Consider the following 24,586-nt stretch of genomic DNA (forward strand, 5'->3'; position numbering starts at 1 on the left):
ACAGTACTTACATGGGTGAACATGGCTGTGTCCCAGTAAAAGTTTACTTCCAAAAGCAGAAAACGGGCTGGGTGTGTCCGAGGGCCACGGTGCATGTTGAGCAGGTCCCCGCACAGACTTGTCAGGCCTGTTGAGAAGAGGAGGCCACGCACGAGGCAGGCAGACGCGCCTCAGTGTGCTGTGCCTGTGGCTGGCACGGTGTGTGCGTCTTCCTGTCTGGATCCTTCAGTGACTCGAGAGGTTTTCACGAATGTATCCAGTATGATACAATGGAAATAAGATAGATTTCTGTCGAAACAGGAAAAGAGGATCAGAGTGGACTGGTCAGACGTGATCGTAGAGGAAGTGGGGATCTCATGAAGTCTTTACAACCATTAGTAAAGTGGACCTGGGGACTTCCCTGGTAGTCCAGTGGCTAAGACTCCGCTTCCCAGTGCAGGGGGCCCAGGTTTGAGCCCTCATCAGGAAACTAGGTCCCGCACGCTGCAGCAAAGATCAGAGATCCTCATGCCACAGCTAAGACTCGGTGCAGCCAATAAGTAAGTATTTTTTAAAAAACTGGGCCTGGAAATGAGCTTTGAGATCCCTCGCAGCCAAGGCAAGAGAGGACACGAGCTTCACGTTGCCCACAAACTGTATGCATGACCAGCCCTGAGCAGAAACGCTGTTCCTGCAGTGAAGCTGCGCTGCCACAGAGTGCTCAGCCCGCTGCCGTGGCCTCTTCCCCCTGGGCTTTGCTACTCTTCGTAAAGTCATGGACTCGAGGGGGTACTTCCCAGTTCTCTTTTGGAGCCAGTGGGTAGACTGTCTCCTTTGCCATTGCTGCTATCGTTTCCCCTGGTTTTGGGCAGCTTTCCGGATGATTTGAGTGGCCTTAAGGGCAGCTTGCTTTGAATAAGTGAGAATTACAGTGGGCCGCAGGAAAAATAATTAACCTCTGTATTGTCAGATACCAAAGTACTCCACACGCCTCTTCTCCCCTCCTCTTTTGGCTTATTTTTAAAAGTTTTTCCCTTCATGTCATTAATTATTTAGTGTTTACAACAGTGCCAGGAACTGGGCTAGACGTTGAAATTAAACCATTTGCCCTCTCGCTTCTCCTGTGCCTATCACTCTTTTAAAATAGTCGTGAAGCATAAGGATTTTTTTTTATAACTTTGCACAGTGCTGACTATCTTCAAAAACACATCCTTACTGAAGAAGAATGGTTGTTAAATTAATTAAGAGCCATTTTGCAATTAAATGTGTTAGGGAAAAAAAAAATTCAGTGAGCCTTTTTGCCATCATTAAAAGTCATCACTGCCAAGGAATACATGAAACTGTGTTTGAATTAACCACAGCGATGTTTGCAAAATAAACAGTTTTGATTTCCCAACAGAATTCTAGGTTCAGCCATCGCTATCATGTTTCCGGAAGTCTAAGTGATGTATGTTAATTGAAGACACACAAAAAAACCTTCCCTTCCAGGAAGAATAAAAGCCCGGCTTTGGAGAGTACATACAGTTACTCTGTGGTCGCCTCCTGCCTCACCCACCAGCCCACCACTGCATACATAGCTGATGTTAAGGCTTTAATATCAGCAAATAGTATGAACTTAGTTGCTGGTGTTCAGCATTGATTACTTAAAGCACTGGACCAGAGCATGAGTTGGCAAAGTTTTTCTAGAAAGAATCAGATAAATAAATATTTATATAAATGAATAGCTATACCAATGTTTTTCCCTTCATGAACCAAATGGTCTCTGTAGCAGCCACTCAACAGTGTTGAGTGTCTCTTGAGGGTTGAGTGAAGCCGCGGTAATGTGGAAGTAGCTACTGATAACGTGTAAATGATTGGGCAAGACCAGATTCCAATAAAACTTTATTTAGAAAGACAGGAAGTGGGTTGGATTTGGGATTTGGTCTGGGGGTTGTGGTTTGCTAACCTTTGGACTAGAATCCCCTTGTCCCTTGAAATGTAACTCATTTGAAAAGCATCTTGCCTCACTATGAGAGACACATTCCGTTTTGGATTTTGTTAGGTTTGGTCCAGATAAATCAGTATATATAGACAGTGTTGTGGGCATGGTTCATTTCAGTTCTCTGCAGATAGCACTCTGTGTTCCTTAGAGGCTGAAAGAAGAGATAAGAGTTTGAATAGAACAGTGTGCTGTGCTGAGTTGTGGAAACGCCACCCTACGGGAAAGCAGGTCAACTAAGACAAGCGAGTATTGTTTAAATAGTGAAGACACCGAAGCCCTGCTTGGGACTCGGAACTGTAAAATGATGATGGAGATAGTAATTGCTAATATTTATCACCTGTTTATTATGTGCCATACACAGCTAAGCACTCGTCTGCCATCCCATTTTATCCTCACAAGGACTTCATGGGGTAGGTCAAAAATTGTAGAAGAAAGGCAGTGACTTACTGTTCAGCCTAACAGGATGCTCAACCACATTTCATAGGTCAAGATATCAGCAGGGAAGAGATTAAAGATCTTGACCCAGCTCATGCCAGCTAGTAGATGGTGAGACTAGAGCTGAGTCCCAAATCTGCTCTGTTGCTGAACTCCGCTTCGATAGTAGTTAGGAAAATCAGAAAGCTCTGTCTCATTCAGAAATGCGTCATGTAGGACGTGGTGTCTCTGAAGGAGTTTTGTCCTTGGATGGATGGCAACCCCTCCCTGCCTGCTGGGAGGGTGGTTAAGGTCACTTCAAGGTTGAAGGGAATGCACCTTCCAGCCAGTTTCCTATCATCGAGAGGAAATTGTGTTGCTGAAATGCGTGCAAAAGAGGTTAAACACCACTCACGAGAAGAGAGGTTCATCCCTTCAGTTAAGTGTTCAGGTGGTTTTCTCCCAAATACCTAGAAGGTGTCTGTCCCTGAAGTCTATATAAACGGAAATGGCAGCAGTTGTCTTTACATTTACTCTAAGCGTCAGCGTTCGTTTCCCCTTGGATCCTGCTTGTTTTCCTAGTGACGCTGATCTGGTAGACTGCGGGCGACCAGAGGGTCACTTTGCAATTCAGACATCTGAACTGCCAGAGTGGTCGCTCTCAAACACAAACCCAGCCCTGATCCTCTCCTGCAAGCAAGACCCTTGGGTGGCCTCTGGAGGCTGCTCCATCCTGCTGCTGCATTTATAGATCAGATCGCCCCAGCCCTGTGCCTCTGTGTTCCGCTTTGCTGTTGAGCTTCTCAGTCGTGTCCGGCTCTTTGTGACCCCATGGACTATAGCCCGCCAGGCTCCTCTGTCCATGGGATTTCCCAGGCAAGAATACTGGAGTGGGTTGCCATTTCCTTCTCCAGGGGATCTTCCTGACCCAGGGATCGAACCCACGTCTCCTGCAATGCCAGGCAAGTTCTTTACCACTGAGCCACCTGGGAAGCCAGGTGGTTACAGGTTCCGCCTCCGGACTCAGGGCCTGTGCCACTGCCCCCCACCTGCCCCTGACCTGCTCGCTGGCTGATTCTGTCGTGTTCTCTGTGGAGCCTTGCCTTTCCCCTCCTCTTACGTCCACACTGTCATTGGATTGATGAGTCACTTGTGGGAGCATCGACCACACCCCCAGTCATCGGGCGTGGAGTACTTTGGGGACGCTTTTTTCTATATTGATTTTTCTTTGTTAGACTGAGCCCCAGAGAAGCAGAAACCTTGGCTAATTCATCTTTGCCTTAGCTCTGAGGCCCTGTTCCACACCTTACTAACATGGTGACCTTGGCACATTCCTTCATCTCTCTGATCCTCAGTTTCTTCATCAGTAAAAGTGGGAGGTGACGGTAGTACCCTTGCAGGATGGTTGCTGCTGCTAAGTCGCTTCAGTCGTGTCCGACTCTGTGCGACCCCAGAGATGACAGCCCACCAGGCTCCCCCGTCCCTGGGATTCTCCAGGCAAGAACACTGGAGTGGGGTGCCATTGCCTTCTCCAATGCATGAAAGTGAAAAGTGAAAGTGAAGTCGCTCAGTCGTGCCCGACTCTTAGCGACCCCATGGACTGCAGCCTACCAGGCTCCTCCGTGCATAGGATTTTCCAGGCAAGAGTACTGGAGTGGGGTGCCATTGCCTTCTCCGCAGGATGGTTGAAAGGTTTAAATAACAAAGTGTTCGTGAAACGTAGTACCTGAGTACCTAGTAAAGATTTAGCGCGTTGCAGATCCTAACATCATTTTCGTCGTTGTCATCATCGTCCTTTGCAGGTGTTAACTTTACTGCCATAGCAGAAGCTCCAGAAAGGGAGTGGATGGATGGGTGGGTGGGCGAGGGTGAGGGAGGGAGGGAGGAAAGAAAGGAAGGAGGGAAGGAAGGGCAACCAGAAGTGGAAACTCACCGTTGCACTGGTGTCTCAACTTTGATTTTAAGGCAGCGGTTCTTAGCCATTTGAAGTTCTTGCCTTGGTACCTCCTTGGGTGGTATGGAGGTTATATGTTAGAACATCTTGGGAAACAAATTGTGAAGTAATTTTGCATAATAGTTATTTCAGGTTCAGAAAATACAGCTGCCCTTCTAACCAGGTATGGGCTTGAGCCGCATGACCAGGCTGTTCTCAGACCCGTACAAGCACGGACACAGGAAACTCGTGATGTTAAGGTTAATGTCTGGTGACTCGCAGAGAACTCTTGGATTATGTAAGACTCAGAAGAAAAAAAAAGTGTCACAGTGTCTGTGGTTTAAAATTGTATTTTCCAGCTTGGCTGGCGAATCCAGCTCGGTGTTCCTCCTGATACCTTCTAACCACCCCCATTGGCACATTGGAATTCTCCTCTCACATAATTGACATGTTGGGAAATTTTGCTTAAACCACACTGAAATTGCATTTTAATAACCGGGGACCCGTCTTTCTCCCTTCTCCCTCCCACCCCCAGTAAATTGTTGAGAAGCTAGTTCTTGTCAGCCTAAAAACTTGGATATACGTTTGCAATACATCACCAGTGTTCCACTGTGGCAGCCAGCTGAAAATCCCTGGGAAGATTATATTTTTAGTTGATCCGCTTGTCACTGCACTCTGTTCTTAATATTGTGAGTCATTGGTTTTCTTCACTTTGTGAGAAAGCCCTCAATATCTCGTCATTACGAAAAATACACATGGAGCCTCTCAATTAGCGGCAGAGTTCTTCAGTCTGCCTTCTAAGCTTCAAATGTTGTTACCGTTCAGTCACCGACTGATAATCAAACAGGCATTTGAGCTGACATTAAGGAGAAGTGATAACCAGAAACGGAATGAAGAAGAAGGTGGTCTCAGAGGTACCGGGAGTGGGTACAAGAAGTGCGAGTCCACCAGTGATAGAGGTTTGGGAGGTGGACCTCGGCAGAGTGTGTCTGGCTAAAAGCACAGCAGTGCCTAGGTGTCTCAGATCAGCAGACTCCCAAGAGCATGCCCCTGTGTTCCCAGAGTGGCTCTATATGGGACGAGGTGGAATCCTGTAATCCCCTGCATAGAGGTCAGAGTATTTAACCAGTCTTAAATTCTCATATGCTAGGGTTGCTTCTATATATTATCGCTGTTGGAAGCACTCTGAAGCTGGCCTGCACGTACTTCTTTTTGGATCTCTTAGTTTCTTAAGATCAGTTTTTGGAAGAGCAGCACCCGGGTCAAAGCACATGAGTATCTTTGAATACCGCTGGTCTGTGACCTCAGGTTACCCTCCAGAAAAGTGACACGTAATTCTCATCTCTTGGTCAGACTCTAGGCAACGCCGTTAAGACCCGAAGTATTATTTGCAAAGCTTGCATCTATGTAATTGTAGTCAAAATGTTTTTAAACGTACAATATCTCTATTAGTCAGAGAAGTTCTTTTTTCAGTTGCTTTGTCCTGTCGCCTGAGCCCATCACAGCCACGGAGAGGAGAATCCACTTCTTGGTGGGGGCAGGAGAACCCTTTGGTTTCTTCCTTGACTGGCGGGGAAGCGTGGTGTTGCTCTGAGTGGCTGAGCAGTGGGCTGGGAGTCAGGGAGGCCCAGCCTTCGCCTGACCATCACGTCCTGGGTCGGTCTGTGTCTTGAGTGGCGGTGCCCTAGGCCCCTCTCGGGCCTTTCCAGTAGCAGAACTGCTGCTGCAGCCCGTGACTCGCCTAACATTTCTGGAACTTTTCTGACTCTGCTCTGACGCAGGAAGCAGGACCTGTGTGGTGCCTCCTCCCCCATATGGGGGAAGACTTCACATTAATCTTAGCCAAGAGCTCGCCATGACCTTTAAAGACCTGGGCACCAAAGAGATTTCAGTCCTGGGCTCCTCAGGCCCGTCAGGCGCTCAGGTGTCTCAGACCAAGCTGATGTTCCTTTTCCCTCATCCTGTGGGCAGGTTTTCCAAGCTCAGTGGAGTTCTGCATCAGGTCCACTTCTGATTCCTTTAAAGCTCGTCCTCCCCTGTCCTATTGGAAGCATGGGCTTGCAATTCAGTACCCGCTGGGCCGGCCAGTGGCTTCCTGTCTTGCCTTTCTCGTGGCATAGTTCTTGATGCAGTCACGTTGGCCTTCCGGTTGGTTTTAACGTGCTGCAGTCCATGGGGTCGCAAAGAGTCAGACACGACTGAGCAACTGAACTCAACTCAGCTGTCTTTATGATTTTTTTTTTTTAGGCAGATGTTAAAGCTACTTCTTATTGCTATTTGGGGGGTATTTCTTTTGGTATTCTATATAAATGTTATTTTATACAAGTTCTGTGGCCACCAAGATGGTGCATGCCTCTTGTAGAATATTAGGGGAAAAGAAGGATGAGCATAAATATGAACATGAAAATTGTACATTTTCCTGGCTCTCCATTAGTTTGTCTTTATTTCTTGAAATATTTTTACTGGGGAGATTTTCAAATGCACACAAAAAGAGAAGAGGTAAAATGGACCTTCCCAAGTCTCTCACCCATCTTCTGTAAATATCAGCATATGGCTAGTTTTGTTCAGTCTATAGCCCCTTCTTCCTAGATGATTTTAATGCAAATCTAAGATGACATAAATATCCATGAGTATGCTGTGACTACCCCTCTATTATCAACACTGTCCATATTTTAGAATATTACCTTCTGTTTTTTTTTACTTCCAATAGAATTATAGTCATTCTATATGAGAAACATTAAATATGCATGTGTATAAATATATATTTTAAATATTTTTCAAAAAATGTCTCATTCCCCAAGGTTTTCCATGGTCATTTAGTGGAGATAGTAAATTAGCAAAATAATACCTTAGGTTAGAGAAAGTATAGTGAATAATATGTCAAGGAATGAAACAGATTTAAAAAAAATTTCCACCTAATCTTTTAACAAATGGCTAAAATTCACATGGTGAGAAATAAATTCAACTTGACATGGTAAAATTCTAATAATAGGCTGAAATAATGTCACAGACTAAAACCACATAGCTTTGTGTAACCTAGCAATTGTCTAAAAAAAAAAAAGCACCCTTATTTTCTCTGGACTGACTCGATCTAGCTTGAGTCCCAGTTTCCGTCCATGAGGGACTTGTAGGCAAGAGGTGGACGGGCTGGGGGCTGTGAATCACAGCTGCCCCCGCGTGGGAGGAGGGAGAAGCCAGAGGTCACTTACGTCATCGTGAGAACGTAGAACAGTCTTCTCAGAGCTCAGGGAGCTGGCTTTATTTTTAATTCATGTTTAATTTACACACTTCACACTGCTTTGAAGTATACAGTTCAGTGGTTTTCAGTATGTTCCCATTCAAAAAGAAACCTCATCCCCGAACCATTTAGCGTCATTCCCCTGCCTTCCTCCTGCCCGACCCCTCCAGCCTTTGACGACTGCTCATCTTTCTGTCTCTCCCACTTTGCCTGCTCTGCAGATTTCATATGAAGGAATCACACAGTGTGTTGTTTTCTGTGACTGGCTTCTTTCAGTCAGCGTTGATCAGTCTTTCTTCTTCACGGCTGAGTAGTACTCCACCATATGGGTAGACCACACTTTGTTTATCCGTTCATCAGTGGAAGGTCGTTTGGGTTACATCCACCTTCTGGCTGCATCAGTGATGTTGCTGTGAACCTTATTCTTCTTCATTCTGACCCCCCTGCCCCCCCGGGAAGATCCTGTGATACTCGGAGGCTGAAGGTGTCAGAAGGTAGGCTGGCGGGGACAGTGAGACCTCTCTTTGGGGAACAGCCTCCCAAGACCCTTTCTGAGCCCCTCTTGAACGCATGTCCCCTGGGACATGCCCAGTGGTCTGGTAATCACTAAGGAAGCAGGTCTCCTGGGAAGTTTTCCGGAGCACACCTTCATGGCCAACAAGAGGCTGAGTGACCCTCGTCTGGTTTAAGAAGAGGGCATTAGCACAGAGTGACAGGCCGAATCCAACTTGGGCTCAATTATTTTGTAAAGCTCTTTGTTGATTTGACTTCCTGCGACCCAGGGAATAATTCTAACCAATCAGAGCTGGCTTCCCTTTGGCACCAGAGTCCACTTGCTTTACAGCCGATGACAGAGGGGGCCACATGGCTACCCCGTCTGAATTAATCCTCGACTCTGGGCCGCTGGTGCTGTTCCCTGGCAAGGTTGTATTTCTTCATTAGCTGCTCCCAGGGCCCAGGGAGTCCCAGAGGGTGTCAGAGTACATTAATTTTTATCATAACATGGAATCTTTCAGGTCTGAATGGCAGCACACGGCTGTCAGGGGCTTTCTGCACTCTGTTACAGCTCCATATATCTCTAGGCAAAACAGAGGAAAGAGCCCTCATTGGCATGGAGATGTACAAAATGCATGAGGCGTTTTTATTGTTTGAGTGACTTGACCACGTGCTTCAGCACACTCCCCAGGTAATTTTTTCTTTTTTTCCTTTTGTCCATGTAAGCCCACCTCTGCCACCCCATATCACTTCCTCCCTTCACTGTAACTGCAGAAGGTATTTTTAAAATAAGCTGCATAATGGTAATGAAATCATCACCTGGTATCTGGATCTCTTCTATAAATACATAAGAGATGAATATTCCCATGATTTTTTTTTATCAGCAGAATATATGCCTCCACAATATTGTAGAAGTCTGTAAATAATGACTTTGTAATGCTCAATATGGCATTCATGTCCATAAAATATATTTTAAATTTGAAGGAATGCTAATGCATTTCCAGAAAGGCTAGTTACTTCTGTGTTGCCTTTTCCCCACTTATCAGCTGAGTAGAATTCTTAGAGGGATGTGTCTGACTTGGAGAGTATGCCCAGTGGTTAGTTTACTAGTGAAAGTGAAAGTCGCTCAGTTTTGTTCAGCTGTTTGTGACTCCATGGACTGTACTGTCCATGGAATTCTCCAGGCCAGAATACTGGAGCGGGTAAGCCTTTCCCTTCTCCTGGGGATCTTCCCAACCCAAGGATCGAACCCAGGTCCTCCGTATTGCAGGCTGATTCTTTACCAGCTGAGCTACCAAAGAGGTGCTGTCAACAAATGCCGGGACCCCCTCCGCATGAGCAGACACTGTGCTGTGGCGGTAAGGACCCCCCAAAGAGAAGTCGCAGAGGAGACAGTGTTCTCAGTTGTATGAGTCAGTCAGTGCTCCGTTGGCATAACGTGACTTACTGCCGGCTCTAATCCTTCCCGCAGTTTCCTGGGTAATTCTGATTTCTTAGTAATAGGTGTCACTTAATAACCCCCACTGCTGGGCAGCCTTGTTGCATGTGAGCTCTGTGAACTACAGAGCAGAGTTTACCACAATTCACATTGCACCGCTTATATATGAGATTGTTGTTGTCGTTCGGTCGCTCAGTCGTGTCCGACTCTCTGCGACCCCATGGACCGCAGCACTCCAGGCCTCCCTGTCCCTCTCCATCTGCTGGAGCTCGCTCAGACTCGTGTCCACTGAGTCGGTGATGCCATATCTCAGGTGGCCAATCCTGTATTTATCTTAACACATACCAAAGTTTAAAAGCCCAAACCAGAGAAGCAACTGACTTAGCTGGTATTTTGGCAATGTACAAGGCTGAGAAATACAGATGAGTTGGTTTACAGTGTATTAAAAAAATAGTACATGCAAGTGTTCCATAAATTGGAGAAGAATTAGGAAAGTGGTACATAAATGATTGTGTTGTGGATTATGCTAATAAAGAGACTCTTTGGGTTTAAAAAAAACAGTACTGGCTATATGCATTCAGCACTTTAAAACCAGGTGAATGGCATTGAAACATGTAAAATATCATGTATGAAATGAGTCGCCAGTCCAGGTTCGATGCACGATGCTGGATGCTTGGGGCTGGTGCACTGGGACGACCCAGAGGGATGGAATGGGGAGGGAGGAGGGAGGAGGGTTCAGGATGGGGAACACATGTATACCTCTGGCGGATTCATTTTGATATTTGGCAAAACTAATACAGTTATGTAAAGTTTAAAAATAAAATAAAATTTAAAATTAAAAACAAAAACAAAAACAAAAACCAGGTGACAGTGAGCTTGATATGTGTGAGCAAAGATGCGGAGAGCTTTCACGGTGATACCTACTTTTGAAGGATTCTGTAATTCAGGAACCTTCCGGTATGTCAGGCACGGTCCTGAGTGTTGGAGTACAAGGGTGACCAGATGCTGGCTCAGGCCTTCAGGAGTTTCTGGTCTTTGTGGTGACTTTTTCCATGTTGTGTGTGAGAAACGGTGGGTCACAAAGGAAAACGACCTCAAAATAATGCCTCCCCTTAAAGACTTCAATATAAAAACATGACGGCATAAACTCCTAGAAGAGGCCATAGGCAAAACATGCTCTGATATAAATTGTAGCAGTATTGTCTTAGGTCAGTCTCCCAGGGCAATAGAAATAAAAGTAGAAATAAACAAATTGGACTAAGTGCCATTGGTGGTATAATTATCCAACTGATGCATTTTTTCCCCCTAGAAAGCCCTCTCTGAAAAGACTATGGGGCTTCCCCTATGGCTCAAGAGTAAAGAATCCGCCTGCAGTGCAGGAAGCACAGAAGGTTCTATCCCTGGATCGGGACGATCCCCTGGAGAAGGAAATGGAAACCCACTCCAGTGTTCTTGCCTAGGAAATCCCACAGACAGAGGAGCCTGATGGTGTATAGTCCACGGGGTCGCAAAGAGTCAGGCACAGCTGAGCAGAGCAGTGTGTGTGCCTGGTACATGTCTGCCCACTTTAGAATCAGTGAGGGTGAACGTGTGTTTCTGGGATTGCGTGTGTGAAGATGGGAAAATATATTCAAGATAATGAAAGGGAGGCAGAAACCTAAGGAAACAACAAAAACAAGAGTGTTGCCATTTCCTGTTAAGTGTGTGTACTGATCTTCTGGAATTCACTATAAGAAGTTGTAAATGGTGCATGAAATGAAAAATTCCTGATGATCCCTGGGGAAACACCCTGCCCCCGGCTCTTTTCCTGTTGATTGGTTCAGATTATTTCCTCTTTTCCAACTTAAAATGGGTAGGTTATCTTGACAGCAGAATCCGCTCTGGTTTAATTATTTTAATATTGGATGATGTCCTTCACTGTCTTGAAGTATGCAAGTCCTTTAACATTTAGCAGCGCAGCAGCTAGATGGTCACTGACTACCTGAGCTGATGTTGAATTCATGTGTTCATATTTCTCTTATTTTACTTACTTTATTTCCTTTCATATTTATTCCGGGTCTCGTCTCCCAGAGATACTGAGTAAGGGCATAGGAAACAATATATAGGTATTTTCTAAATGTGGAGACAACTATACAGATATTTCATGTCCCTACATTATTGTTGGCTGTTATGTCCCCAAAGTGTAGCCCAAGGTCCAGAAAACAGGCAGCTGGAAAAAAAAAAAAAAAAGCCTGTTTCAGGTACCCTCTTTGTCATGGCTAGTGCTGGGCATTTTAGGTTTTTTTCTAATTCTCATAGCTATCAAGCAAGGTAAGTATTATTTTTTAAAAGTGAAGTCGCTCAGTTGTGTCCGACTCTTTGTGACCCACGGACTCTAGCCTACCAGGCTCCTCCGTCCATGGGATTTTCCAGGCAAGGGTACTGGAGTGGGTCGCCATTTCCTTCTCCAGAGGATCTTCCTGACCCAGGGATCGGACCCAGGTCTCCCATATTGCAGGGAGACGCTTTACCGTCTGAGCCGCCAGGGAAGCCTTTCTTTTTTAAAGAAATAGCGTTTATTTGATTGTACCGGGTCCTAGGTGTCCCATGCGGGGCATTTCATTACAGCATACAAACCTAGTTGCAGTGTGTGGGATCTGGTTCCCTGACCAGGGGTTGAACCCATGCCCCCAGCATTGGGAATGGGGCGTCCTAGCCACTGGACCACCAGGGAAGTCCGTATCATTGCCTTTTATTTCCTTGTGCATTTGAGAAGCTGATGATATATATATTTTTTTCTAGTGCATTCCAATAAATAAGCATTTTTTAAAGTTTGCCTATGTTCCACCTGAAATCATTCCGAATTTTACTAGGGGCACGAACGCTGCAGTTTGGGCAGTTGAGGTCTTGGCGGGTCACTTGGTGGAGACTGAGGCGCCTTCCCTGGGTTGGTGTAGTTGCAGAGAGAACTTCTGTGGTCACTTTTATGCTGCCATCCTGGAGCTCAAAACAAACCAGCCCTTGTTTCTGAAGCAAGGATCCACCTTGGAATTCTATAGTAATTTCTTTTTTCCTCTTCCTTTTCTGGAAGAAAAGGACAGCTGAACGCCAGGTCAGACTGGACAACAGTTACTTTTGGGATTTTGCATCCTCAGGCCCGCTCTCTTGAATTTCAGAGTATTTCCAAATAGTATGAATTCCTGCAGCTCACTGGAGAGATGCCCCAGATGATGGTGTGCCCTTCTGTTTCAAGGAGGAACTGAAAAGAATTTCCCTTTACATAACGTTCCACTTAGCTCATTCTTCTGCTGTGTCTGAACTGGAGTCCCCCAAAGGCACAGTTGTGTTAACATTCTACGGGGTGTTTATTTAACCTGTGAGAGTCTGCCTCATTTTGGGGGCACGTGTTACAGGTCAATTTACAAATCTTCAGTGTAACTCAGCCCCGTGATGGCTCCTCTCAGGTTCTTTTTATTTTATTTTTATTTATTTATTATTATTTTTTAGAGAGCTTACTTCTCTCTCTCTCAGGCAGTGACCCCTGATTCTCTGGGTCTTATTTCTCTTTCTGTTCCCTTCCAGGCTTCTTCAAATTTAATTTCTAACCTGGTCCTGTTCTTGCTGTTGTTTTGGCATCTTTGATATCTTAGTTCCCTGACCAGAGATCAAACGCAGGCCACCTGTAGTGGAAGCTAGGGCCTTAACCACTGGACTGCTACTGGACTCTCAGGCTCTTTTTAAATGCCCTTCTCATTTCTCAGACTTGAAATTATGTTATCTGATTCTTAGGTTTCTTGAGACAAAATCAGTTTGGTGGTGTCTCCAAAGCGTAAGTAACTCTTTTTATTAATCAACTAGAACAAACCCACTTTCCTGTGCTTTCTTCTGCCATCTCTGATGTCATAATCTGTTGTAAAGTATGGCTGTGTCATGGCTTGTAGACAAAATGGCATTGGAGAAATGGCACTGATTCAGACATATGCATTCTGCTGTGTACACCAGGCTTCCTTCTTACCGCATGCAAGACCCTGAGAACAAAGACCTCCTGATTGTTGACAGTTGTCTCCTGGAAGAGATAACAGTTGTCCTCACCAATTGTGGCCTCTGGTGGAAAATGTTACGTAATGCAGGAATGGACAAGGCCCAGACAGAACTGTGGGCCAGGCTTCCTGGGAGATGCTGCCCCTTGGAAGCTGATGTTCCATGTACAATCAGCACGTGAAATGCCCTGGACTTGGGTTGTTGCCAGTTACTCGTGAGCCTTCCCAAGAGTCGGCACTGTTGAGCCTGGCAGTGGGTGTTTATGGAGGATGCCGATGGGTTCTTGGCCCCCAGTGGTCAGTATTCTTGGGAACTTGGTTCCTTGGAAGGGCCGTGAAGCCCAGGGAACTTGGCAAACAAGTGTACTTGACTTCCCTTAGGTTCGCCGGTTTTTGGTCATCGCCTCTCAGGTGCTCGGCACTTTGCAAACGGCCCCAGAGATCCAGAGACGACCGGGGCCCAAGTGTGTGGCCAGTGTACACAGGTCACTCACCCCAGGGGTGTGGGCGGAGCCCCGAGAAACACAGCACACTGTGGTTTCCCTCGTTGTAACGTTTCGGTGTATTTTAGGGGTGCTAAAATTCACCCTTTTAGTCGTGTGGTTCAGTGAGTTGTGGAGCGCGCGCGCACACACACACACACACACACACACACACAGTCATGGAGTCACACAGTCAAGATATGGAGCAGTTCCTTTACCCTCTCAATTGTCCCTGTGTCCCTGTGAAGTAATTCTCACCCCTTACACCCAGCCCCTGGCAACCATTGAATTTTTTTTTCCCCTGTCCCTAGAGTTTTGCATTTTATGAATGTTATTTAAATGGAAGCATTCCATATTTAGCTTTTTGAGTCTGGCTTCTCTCACGTAGCATGATGCATGTATTAGTTATCTGTTGCTCTTAAATTACCCCCAAAACTTAGTGACTCCAAACAGCAAATGTTTATTACCGCACTCTATTAGCTTTCTCTTGCTATTGTAGTCAATTACCAGAAACATATTGGCTGAACAGAAAGCATTTCCGGTTGCAGGAATGTATATTCCCACCAACTTTATACAACATAATGAAAATAGAATAATACTATAAAAATCTGCTAATTCTAAAGGTAGGAAATATCTCCTTTAAATTTTTGCTACTGGTAGAGTTTAACACATTATATCTCATACTGATTATCAGTAATCTAGTTTTATGCATTTCAGTTTCTCTGATTGACTCTTAGAATGTGTTTCATATGGTCCCAGTATTCATGCTGGATCAAGTAAGAGAGAAGCCAAAGGTATTAGGGCTTCAACAAAGGTATTAGGTGGCTCAACAGTAAAAAATCCACCTACAATGCAGGAGATGTGGTTCGAGCCCTGGCTTGGAGGAGAAAATGGCAACCCCCTCCAGTATTCTTGCCTGAAAAATCCCACAGACAAAGGAGCCTGGTAGGCTATAGTCCATGGGGTCACAAAACAGTCGGACATGACTTAGTAACTAAACAAAAACAAAGCAAAAAAGCCATAGGTGTTGGCAAGACTGTGGGCTTTTGCAGTAACTAGAGCTAAAGGCAACGGAAGCAGAAACAAGGAATAGCAGAGGTTGTCTGAGCTCGAGGTCCCTGGAGATCAGACTTGGGACAGGGGTGTTTGCTCACATGGTTTACTGGGGGAATGAGAAGGAGAATGAAGGAAACAGGTGTTATATAGGTGGAGACTGATGCAAAGGGAGCTCTGGAGAATGGATCCCAGAGCTGGTCCTCTTTGTTAGGAGGACATCTGGGTGTGGGACATGACTTTCCAGGTGTGAGGGCACCCATCCCTCAGGGACGATTTTCTGAACAAGTCAGTGCTTTTGGCTGCTGGAAATAGGTGCAGTGGGGCCCATAAATGAGATCTAGACAGACTATCACACTTCCGCTCCATTGGAAAGGAAGGGGATTGGACAACTACTAATAGTAGCTGAAGGCTCTAGAGTTACTGGCTTCTCCCCGTTTTCATCGTCAGGTGACTGGCTGGAGAGTATCACCTTCTGCAGAAACACGGAAGTCAGGAAAGCGGGGAGGACCTGGGGAGAGGAGATGCAGAGCTGAGGTTTAGGGTGGGTGGAGATGAGGTTCCGGAGCTTGGGAGGGATGTCGGCCTGGCGCTGTCGTGAAGTTCACCTTCGTAGAGGTGTTGTTTGGAGTCCCAGCCTGTGTGAAATTGCAGTCAGGACGAGAGTTTAGACTGAATGAAAGGCGGTTGGAGGTGGAACTCTGGTTGAGGAGGAGGGTCTGGAGGAGGCAGAAGCTGAGGCAGCGGTGGCATGAGGATGAGGTCCGAGGATAGACTGTGTCTTAGAATGTGAGGTAGCCAAGAGGGCCAGAACCAGGGAGGAGCCGGGGCCCTTGCAACAGAGACATCCAGTTTCAGCAGAGGGGAGGTCGTTGGGTTCCGGGACCCAGAAGCCATCGCTCCCCAGGCCTCTTTGAGAGATTCTGGGCGATGGTGGGGCAGAAATCAGTCACCTTGGTGATGAGAGATTCAGACGAGGCAGGAGATTCTGAATGGAGACAAATATTTCGAAACCATGGTCTGTAAATGGGAAGAGCGAGGCTTCGTACAACTTGAAAAAGCCCCAATGTCAACTAGACATTTCTTTCTCTCTCCAGCCTTCTCTCTTCCATCTGACTTCCTTTCGTTCATTTTCTTAACCATTTTCTTTCCTGATTTTTCTCCTAATTGTTGGTCTGAGCAATCTATTTAGCCTGATGGACAGCAAGAATGAGACAATAGAGAGATTGAAGAGGCCAGAAAGACAGGGGAGTGTCAGTGAACAGCATGCTTGAGGGCTGCACACCTGCAATTAAATAATGTTTAATGTCACTTATTCCTAAATTTTTAAGAAGGAGGAGTGCAGGAAGAAAATGTGGAGATGAGCTGTCTAAAGCCTTTGGGCTTCGACTCCTTTCTGTTTATTGTCAGCATTCGCTGCTCCTTCCAGTAGGAAGTCTCACTTAAGGTTACTCTGGCTAGAAGCCTTGGTCCATGGTCATTCCCACTGATGACAGTCAGCCATGCCTACTGGCAAGTCTCTGGAACTCCACCCTCTTTACCATGGAGCAGTACGTCTGTGGTCCAAGGCACTTACTGTCCCTGGAGGATGGGACTGTCACTCTCCCAACAGCATGCTCAGAGAACGCCCAGAGAAACGGAGGCGCTTTCTCCGTGGGTGTGTCCTAACTAAGGGCAGCACCCCTGCATTGGAAGCTCCAGTTCTGTGTACACACAGAACAGCCCTCAGGTTCTCCCCTTACAGACTAGAATCCATCAAAGAAGGGGGAAAAAAATCAGTCCTTGAAAATGCTGACTAATAGCATCGGCTTTGGGATTGGAATGATACTATTTTTGTTTTCATTCTGTCTTTCTAGTTTGAACTTTCCTTTTGATAGTCTGTAAATATTCATCATCTCAGAACCTTTTGAATCGCAGTGGCTTTTAGTCAAAACTGAGCAAAATGTGCCATTTGAATAATAAAAACCTCATTAAAGTGAGGTGAAAGGAATTCTTTTCCTTTTGTACAAGCCAATTAAGTGTCTTTACAATTAAAAAAAAAGTCTAGCACTTTATAGTTTCCTATTCCATAAGCCTGTTGTTAATTAATAGAGGCGATGAGCTTTAGGTACACGGTGTGTATTTTGCCTCTGGTGTCGTGCAATTAACATTAATGAAGCGTATTTTAAATTTGGTGAAATACCAAAGGATTTCCCAGGCTCTCTGTGGGCTCCTGTGTCCAGACTGAGGTCTTCGGTAGCAAGTTTCTTTGTTTGATGCCGGTGCATTTCCTTGAGCCAACATGCGGGCATGGATAGAGGTAACTGCTGGAGGTGTGGTTACTGAGAAATGTTCTGCCAGCATTCCAAATGCCCAGACTGTCTTAAAGATAAGGAAACTCTGAAAAAAAAAAAAATCAACTCTGAGAGCTTTATATTTTTTTGTGGCTAAAACAGAAGGGTCTAGAGACAAAGGGAGTGATGACCACTGAACCTGGCATCTACCTTGCAAGACCCTGGGTATTTGCCCGTCACATCTTTGGGTGGGGTGTGTGCTCCTGTTCTCATTCAGCACATAAGTATAATGACTTGACGGAGCTAGAATTTCTTACAGCACTTCCTGTAGCCATTCTAGGGAGCTTATCTAATAAAGAAAGTATTGCGTAGTATTCTTGAAGTCAGATGATTGTTTTTATTTCATCTTGTTATATGTTATATTTCATTCTTGCTCACTTATGTGCATCTTTATTTTACCTGTTTCTGATACTTCATAGGAAATCTGCCTCTAAGCACTTTTTTCCTGACCATAAATGGAGATAATAACACATGTCATCTAGGGTTCTTATGTACAGAAAGCTCTTAGTAAGTGCTTAACCCATATTTAACATTCAAAAAAAAAAAAAAGCAACTCTGAAAAAGTAGACCAAATATTTGAGATGCAACCTGAAAGGAGCACATATCTAAATCATATATTCACCTCTCCATTTCACCCTTTCTCCCAAGATTTTTTTCTAGTGTACATGGCTTTATTTAAAAGCATGGGTTATCCTGGCTACAGATGAGTAAGTTCTACTTTGAGTTGAAATGGATGTGGTGAATGTTGTAGGCAGACCAGATGCTTCAAAGCATTTTTTGCCCACCTCTTCAAAGAGCAATTGGGCTTCCCTGGTGGCTCAGCTGGTAAAGACTCCACCTGCAATGCAGGAGACCTGGGTTTGATCCCGGAGTTGGGAAGTTGCCCTGGAGAAGGGAACGGCTACCCACTCCAGTTTTCTGGCCTGGAGAATTCCGTGGTCTGTATAGTCCATGGAGTCGCCAAGAGTTGGATACGAGTGAGTGACTTTCACTTTTACTTAGGAGCAGTTGGGCTGTTGAGGGGCTGTGAGCGGACAGCTGTAGTGGGCATCATATGGGAAAAACATACGATTCCTATCAAACACCCGTGATCTCAACCACATCACCACATTTAGATTTCATGTAGGTGATAATCAAGTTGGAAATAGATCAGACAACAGAGAAAAATAAACAATTTCCCTATGAGACATCAGTGATAATAAGGTTTGCATGAATACCTTTTTTTAAGAAAAGAAGATCTAAATGATTATAAATATACTCATACTTATGGAATAGAAGACAGTATTGTTAAGATGTACATAATCCCCAAATTAACCTACTAATATAATGCAAACTCTGTCAACATTGCAGCTGAGATTTTTGTAGAAATTGAAAAGCCAATCCTAAAACTTTATACATGCCTATAAAGGACCCTGAATAGCCAGTGCAAGCTTCAAAAGGAACAAAGGTGGAGGCCTCCTATTTCCCACTCTCAAAATTTACTGCAGAGCTTCAGTAATGAAGACTGTGTGGTCCTAGCATAAGCATGCAGATAAGAGGATAGAGTCAAGAGTCCATAAATAAACTCTTACAGGTGGTCAGTTGGTTATCAGCAAGAATGCCAAGACAGTTCAGTGGGGGAAAGAATAGTCTTTTCAACAAATGATTTTAGAACAATTGGATGTTCACATGCCACAGAATGAAGTTAGATTGCTCATGTTCACTATTTATACAGATTAGATCAAATGGGTCATCAACCTAAATGTAAGAGCTAAAACTGTATAAACCACTTAGAAGAAAGATAGTATATTTTTGTGATGTTGGGTTAGGCAGTGGTTTCTTAGATATAAGCCCAAAAGCACAAGTGACCCCCCCCCAAATATATATCAGTTCAGTTCAGTTCATTTCAGTCGCTCAGTCATGCCCGACTCTTTGCGAACCCATGAATTACATCACGCCGGGCCTCCCTGTCCATCACCAACTCCCGGAGTTCACTGAGACTCACGTCCATTGAGTCAGTGATGCCATCCAGCCATCTCATCCTCTGTCGTCCCCTTCTCCTCCTGCCCCCAATCCCTCCCAGCATCAGAGTCTTTTCCAATGAGTCAACTCTTTGCATGAGGTGGCCAAAGTCCTGGAGTTTCAGCTTTAGCATCATTCCTTCCAAAGAAATCCCAGGGCTGATCTCCTTCAGAAGGGACTGGTTGGATCTCCTTGCAGTCCAAGGGACTCTCAAGAGTCTTCTCCAACACCACAGTTCAAAAGCATCAATTCTTTGGTGCTCAGCTTTCTTCACAGTCCAACTCTCACATCCATACATGACCACTGGAAAAACCATAGTCTTGACTAGACGGACCTTTGTTGGCAAAGTAATGTCTCTGCTTTTCAATGTGCTATCTAGGTTGGTCATAACTTTTCCTCCAAGGAGTAAGCGTCTTTTAATTTCATAGCTGCAGTCACCATCCGCAGTGATTTTGGAGCCCCCCAAAATAAAGTCTGACATTGTTTCCACTGTTTCCCCATCTATTTGCCATAAAGTGATGGGACCAGATGCCATGATCTTCGTTTTCTGAATGTTGACCTTTAAGCCAACTTTTTCACTCTCTACTTTCACTTTCATCAAGAGACTTTTTAGTTCTTCTTCACTTTCTGCCATAAGGGTGGTGTCATCTGCATATCTGAGGTTATTGATATTTCTTCCAGCAATCTATATATAAATTGTGTTTCATCAAAATTTAAAACTTTCGTGTTGTCAGTGATACCATCAGGAAAGTGAAAAGACAACGTAGAGAATGAGAGAGAAATTTTGCAAATTGTCTGATAACAGACTCTTATCCAAAATATATAAAGAACTTTTATAAATCAATAACATAATTACCTCCATTAAAAATTGGCTCAGCACCTATATAGACAATAGGTGTTTCTCCAAAAGTATAAATTGCCAATAAATACATAAAAACATGCTCAGCATCATTAGCCTTTAGAGAAATGCAAATAAAAATACACTGAGGCACCACTTTATACTCACTAAGGTGGCTTAAAAAAAAATAGATCATGACACATATTGGCAAGAATGTGGAGAAACTGGGATTGTAATGTATTGCAGGTTGAAATGTAGAACCGTGCAGCCACTCTTTGGGAAACAGTCCCACAATCCCTCAAGAAGTTAAGGATAGAATTAACCATATGACCCGGCAGTTCCATGTCTACACATATACTCGAGAAATAAAAAACATATATTTTCACAGTAACTTGTAAATGACTGTTCATAGCAGTAATATTCCCAGTAGCAAAAAAAAATGGAAAACACTGGAATGTCCATCAGCTGGCAGATAATTCAGTGAAAGCATGATGTATCCATGCAGTGTAGGTTTTGGCCATAGAAAACAATGAAGAGCTGATAACCTGCAACAACACGATGAACCTTGGAAACGTTACGTGTAATGAAGAAAGTCGGCCACAGAAGACCACGTACTGTGTGATTCCGTTTATATGAAATACCCAGAATAGGCACATCTATCAGATAGCAAGCAGATTAATGGTGTCTTGGGGGTGGGAGTGGTTAGTGACTATTAATGGATATGGGGTTGCTTTTTGGGGATATGAAAACGTTGTAAAATTAACGTGATGATGCTTGCACAAATTGTGAATATATTAAAAACCATTGAATTGCACACTTTCAGAAGGATAAATTGTATGCCTTGTGAATTGAATTGCATCTCAGTAATTTTTTAAAGAAATCATGCATATAAAGAAAATTCGAACAATAACAAAAACCATAAAAATAAGAGGTAAGCAGTCTAATGATATCCTCCTACACAGGCAGAGCTAACATTTTTCTGTACTTCCTGTTTTGCTGTCTGAATGTATAAAAATCTTTTTTTTTGGTGGGGGAGGGAGGGATATGCATCAGACATATAACATTTAATTTCCTGCTTTTTCAGTTGACTTGAGAAGTTTGGGAATCTCTGACTTAATCATTGCTGATTTATCTAATCTCTGCTGTTGAATTTTAAGTTGTTTCTAGTTCATACACAATTTAATAATTCCACTTCATATATATAAATAATTATTACTCACCCTTGAGGATGAATCTTGGAAACTGTACTAGTTTGCTGCTGCTGCTGCTAAGTCACTTCAGTCGTGTCCGACTCTGTGCGACCCCATAGACGGCAGCCCACCAGGCTCCCCAATCCTGGGACTCTCCAGGCAAGAACACTGGAGTGGGTTGCCATTTCCTTCTCCAATGCATGAAAGTGAAAAGTGAAAGTGAAGTCACTCAGTCGTGTCCGACTCCTAGCGACCCCATGGACTGCAGCCTACCAGGCTCCTCCGTCCGTGGGATTTTCCAGGCAAGAGTACTGGAGTGGGGTGCCATTGCCTTCTCCTAGGGCTGCTGTAACAAATTACTGTGTACTTGGTGGCTTACGGAAAAGCAGGAATTTAGTTTATCCCAGTTCTGGAGGCCTGAAGTCTGAAACCAAGGTGTCTTCGGGGTTGGTCCCTCCTGGACGCTCTGGGGGAGGGTCCCGTCCACGCCCCTCACCAGCTTCTGGTGCCGGTGGGCACTCGTCCACCCACCTTGTTTCGCAGATGCATCTCTCTGGTCTCTGCCTCTGTCTTCACAGAGTGTTCTCTGTGTGCCTTCTGCCCTTCTCTTCTTTTGTAAGAACACTTGTCAGTAGCATTTAATTTTCCCCTATTCCTGAGTGATCTCATCTCAAAATCCTGAACTTAATTAACATTTGTAAAGACCCTTTTCTCCAATAAGCTCCCATTCATAGGTTCCTAGTGAACCTATCTTTTGGGTCCACCATTTAACCCAGTACAGAAGCAGTGGCATATGGAGTGGGTAGGGGTGGCTGTAGGAACCGTCTGCCCATGTGTGGGCAGAATGGGGGACAGAGTGAAGTAGGTCAGAAACAGCAAGGCAAATATTGTTTATTAACGATGGAATCTAGAAAGATGGTACTGATGAATCGACCTGCATGGCAGGGATAGAAACTCAGACATAGAGCACAGACTATGGACACAGCAGGGAAGGAGAAGGTGGGACAGATTGAGAGAGTGGCTTTGAAACATGCTCCTTCCCATGTGTAAACTGGACGGTTAATGGGAAGTTGCTGTGTAACGCCTGGAGCTCAGCCTAGTGCTAGTGGGGTGAGGTGGGAGGAGGGGCCATGCGTACACCTGTGGCTGATGCACGTTGATGTATGGCAGGGACCAATACAATATTTTCATTATCCTCCAATTAAAAATAAATACATTAAAAAAGAAAAAATAACTAATAAAATTACTAAGCATTACTTTGCTTTATATTGTCATCATTCAGTGGAAATTCTAAACATTATCAATGATAAAGTATTTTCCTTTAGAGGTATGAGCTGCTATCCTTGGAACACCCACTAACCCCGCCACTCCAGTGTATCCCATTGCTTGGAAATAGGATTGCTGGGTGAAGTAATGTAGATATTTCTGGTTTTCATGATGTAATGAAAATATTAATACATGATTTAAGTATTTTCAACTTAATATCCATGGCATGGGAATATCCAGTCTTACCAGCTTTGTACAAGATAGTTTAAATATAAGTAAGTCTGCTCATTTAGTAGGTAAAGGAAGCACAGATTCAGATAGATGGTAGAACCTGTGTTCAAGCAGGGTGACCAGCTCACCCCAGTTTGCCCAGTGTGGTCTCAGTTTTGGCAGCGAAAGTCTCGCCTGGAGAACCCCGTGGTCCCCAGTGGCTCAGCACAGTCACCCACTGAGAGCTGAAGCCCTTCCCCAGCAGAACTGTCTCAGATGTGACATTCCAAGGTGTCCCATTTCCAGCTGCCTGTGATCTGCAAGATAGTGAAGAATGGTTATTCCCAAGGGGTGGGGAGCATGGCTCTCCTTGGTTCAGAGTGTTTGTGTCTGCATAACACTGGGAGGTTTTATTTTTCAGGTCTCTTCACGTGCTTGTGTGCAACGCAGCTGTGTTTGGGCTCCCCTGGACCCTCACCAAGGATGGCCTGGAGACCACCTTCCAGGTGAACCACCTGGGCCACTTCTACCTCGTCCAGCTCCTGCAGGATGTCCTGTGCCGCTCAGCCCCTGCCCGGGTCGTCGTGGTCTCCTCGGAGTCCCATAGGTGGGTCAGAATTGGGCATTCTCTTCACGGCGCTCTTCCTTCACCAGCTAACGGTCCCCACCCCAGGCTCTTGGTGGGTTTCTTTTGAGTTTTTTAAAAATATATAATTTTATTTATTTTTGGCTGTGCTGGGTGTTTGTTGCTGCGTGGGCTTTTCTCTGGTTGTGGCGAGTGGGGAGCTCCTTTTTAGTTGCTGTGCCTGGGCTTCTCGCTGCGGTGGCTTCTCTTGCTCATGGACTCCAAAGCACGCAGGCTTCAGTAGGTGCCTCATGTGGGCTTCAGTCGTTGCGACTCCCAGGCTCTAGAGCATATACTCAAAAGTTGTGATGCACGGGCTTAGTTGCCCCAAGGCACGTGGGATCTTCCCGGATCAGGGATCCAACCCCTGTCTCCTGCGTTGGCAGGTGGATTCTAAACCACTGAGCCACCAGGGAAGCCCTCTGCTTTTGAAGATAATTTTCATTAGTGCTTCTCCAAAAAGTGTGTACTCAACCTGGCTCCTGAACTTATCAAGGTTTTATTTATTTTTTGTGATGGTGGGCGATTGTTTAGGGGTAGTGTAGACAGCACGGTAGATGGTTTTTATAACTATACTTCAGGCCCCTCATTGATTTTGCTTTGAGATGGAATAATAATTGATTAAATCTGAATGCCTGACCTTTATTGATTTGTCATTCTCCAGCCTCACCACCTCACCAAGAAGAATGTGAGTTATTCTAGCAGTAGAAACAATGCAATTAAAGACTGTGAGATGAAATCCAATTGTTTTATAATGAGAAATTAGGGAATTCAATGCAGACATTAGCTGTGTAATTGTAGAAAGGAAAGGACTGTAGTTAGAACATATTAGAAATCTGGCCATGCCTCTTTTGGTTAAAATTTCAATTAAAACATCAGATGGCAATTCTTTTCTATTACCATTAGGAGAATATTCAGTCGACTAGGCAGGCATTTGAAAATTTCCTCGTATTTTCAGCGTATTTGTTTCTAGAGTTGGATAAACAACTGAGAGAAGTACAGGGAGAGGATGAGGGAACCGCCGGGTGAAGCTAGAGTTTAATACACATTATGGAGATTTTCCCGGTGTGGATGGGGGCTTTCACTCCTAG

General features: G+C 44.7%; 1 protein-coding gene across 14 annotated transcripts in view; it reads left to right on the forward strand.

Annotated features, from left to right (window-relative positions):
* WWOX (WW domain containing oxidoreductase) overlaps positions 1-24,586 on the forward strand; it is a 550,729-nt gene that overhangs the window by 240,361 nt on the left and 285,782 nt on the right. For all 14 annotated transcript variants that reach the window (XR_008704541.1, XM_055554122.1, XM_055554123.1 and 11 more), the window contains exon 7: positions 23,292-23,477. Coding sequence is in view for 13 of the 14 variants with exons in the window: in XM_055554122.1 (XP_055410097.1) it covers positions 23,292-23,477 (186 nt within the window). In the remaining variant the exon portion in view is untranslated. The remainder of the gene's footprint in view (positions 1-23,291; positions 23,478-24,586) is intronic.

Source organism: Bubalus kerabau, chromosome 17 (assembly GCF_029407905.1).
Source record: "Bubalus kerabau isolate K-KA32 ecotype Philippines breed swamp buffalo chromosome 17, PCC_UOA_SB_1v2, whole genome shotgun sequence".
NCBI lineage: Eukaryota > Metazoa > Chordata > Mammalia > Artiodactyla > Bovidae > Bubalus > Bubalus kerabau.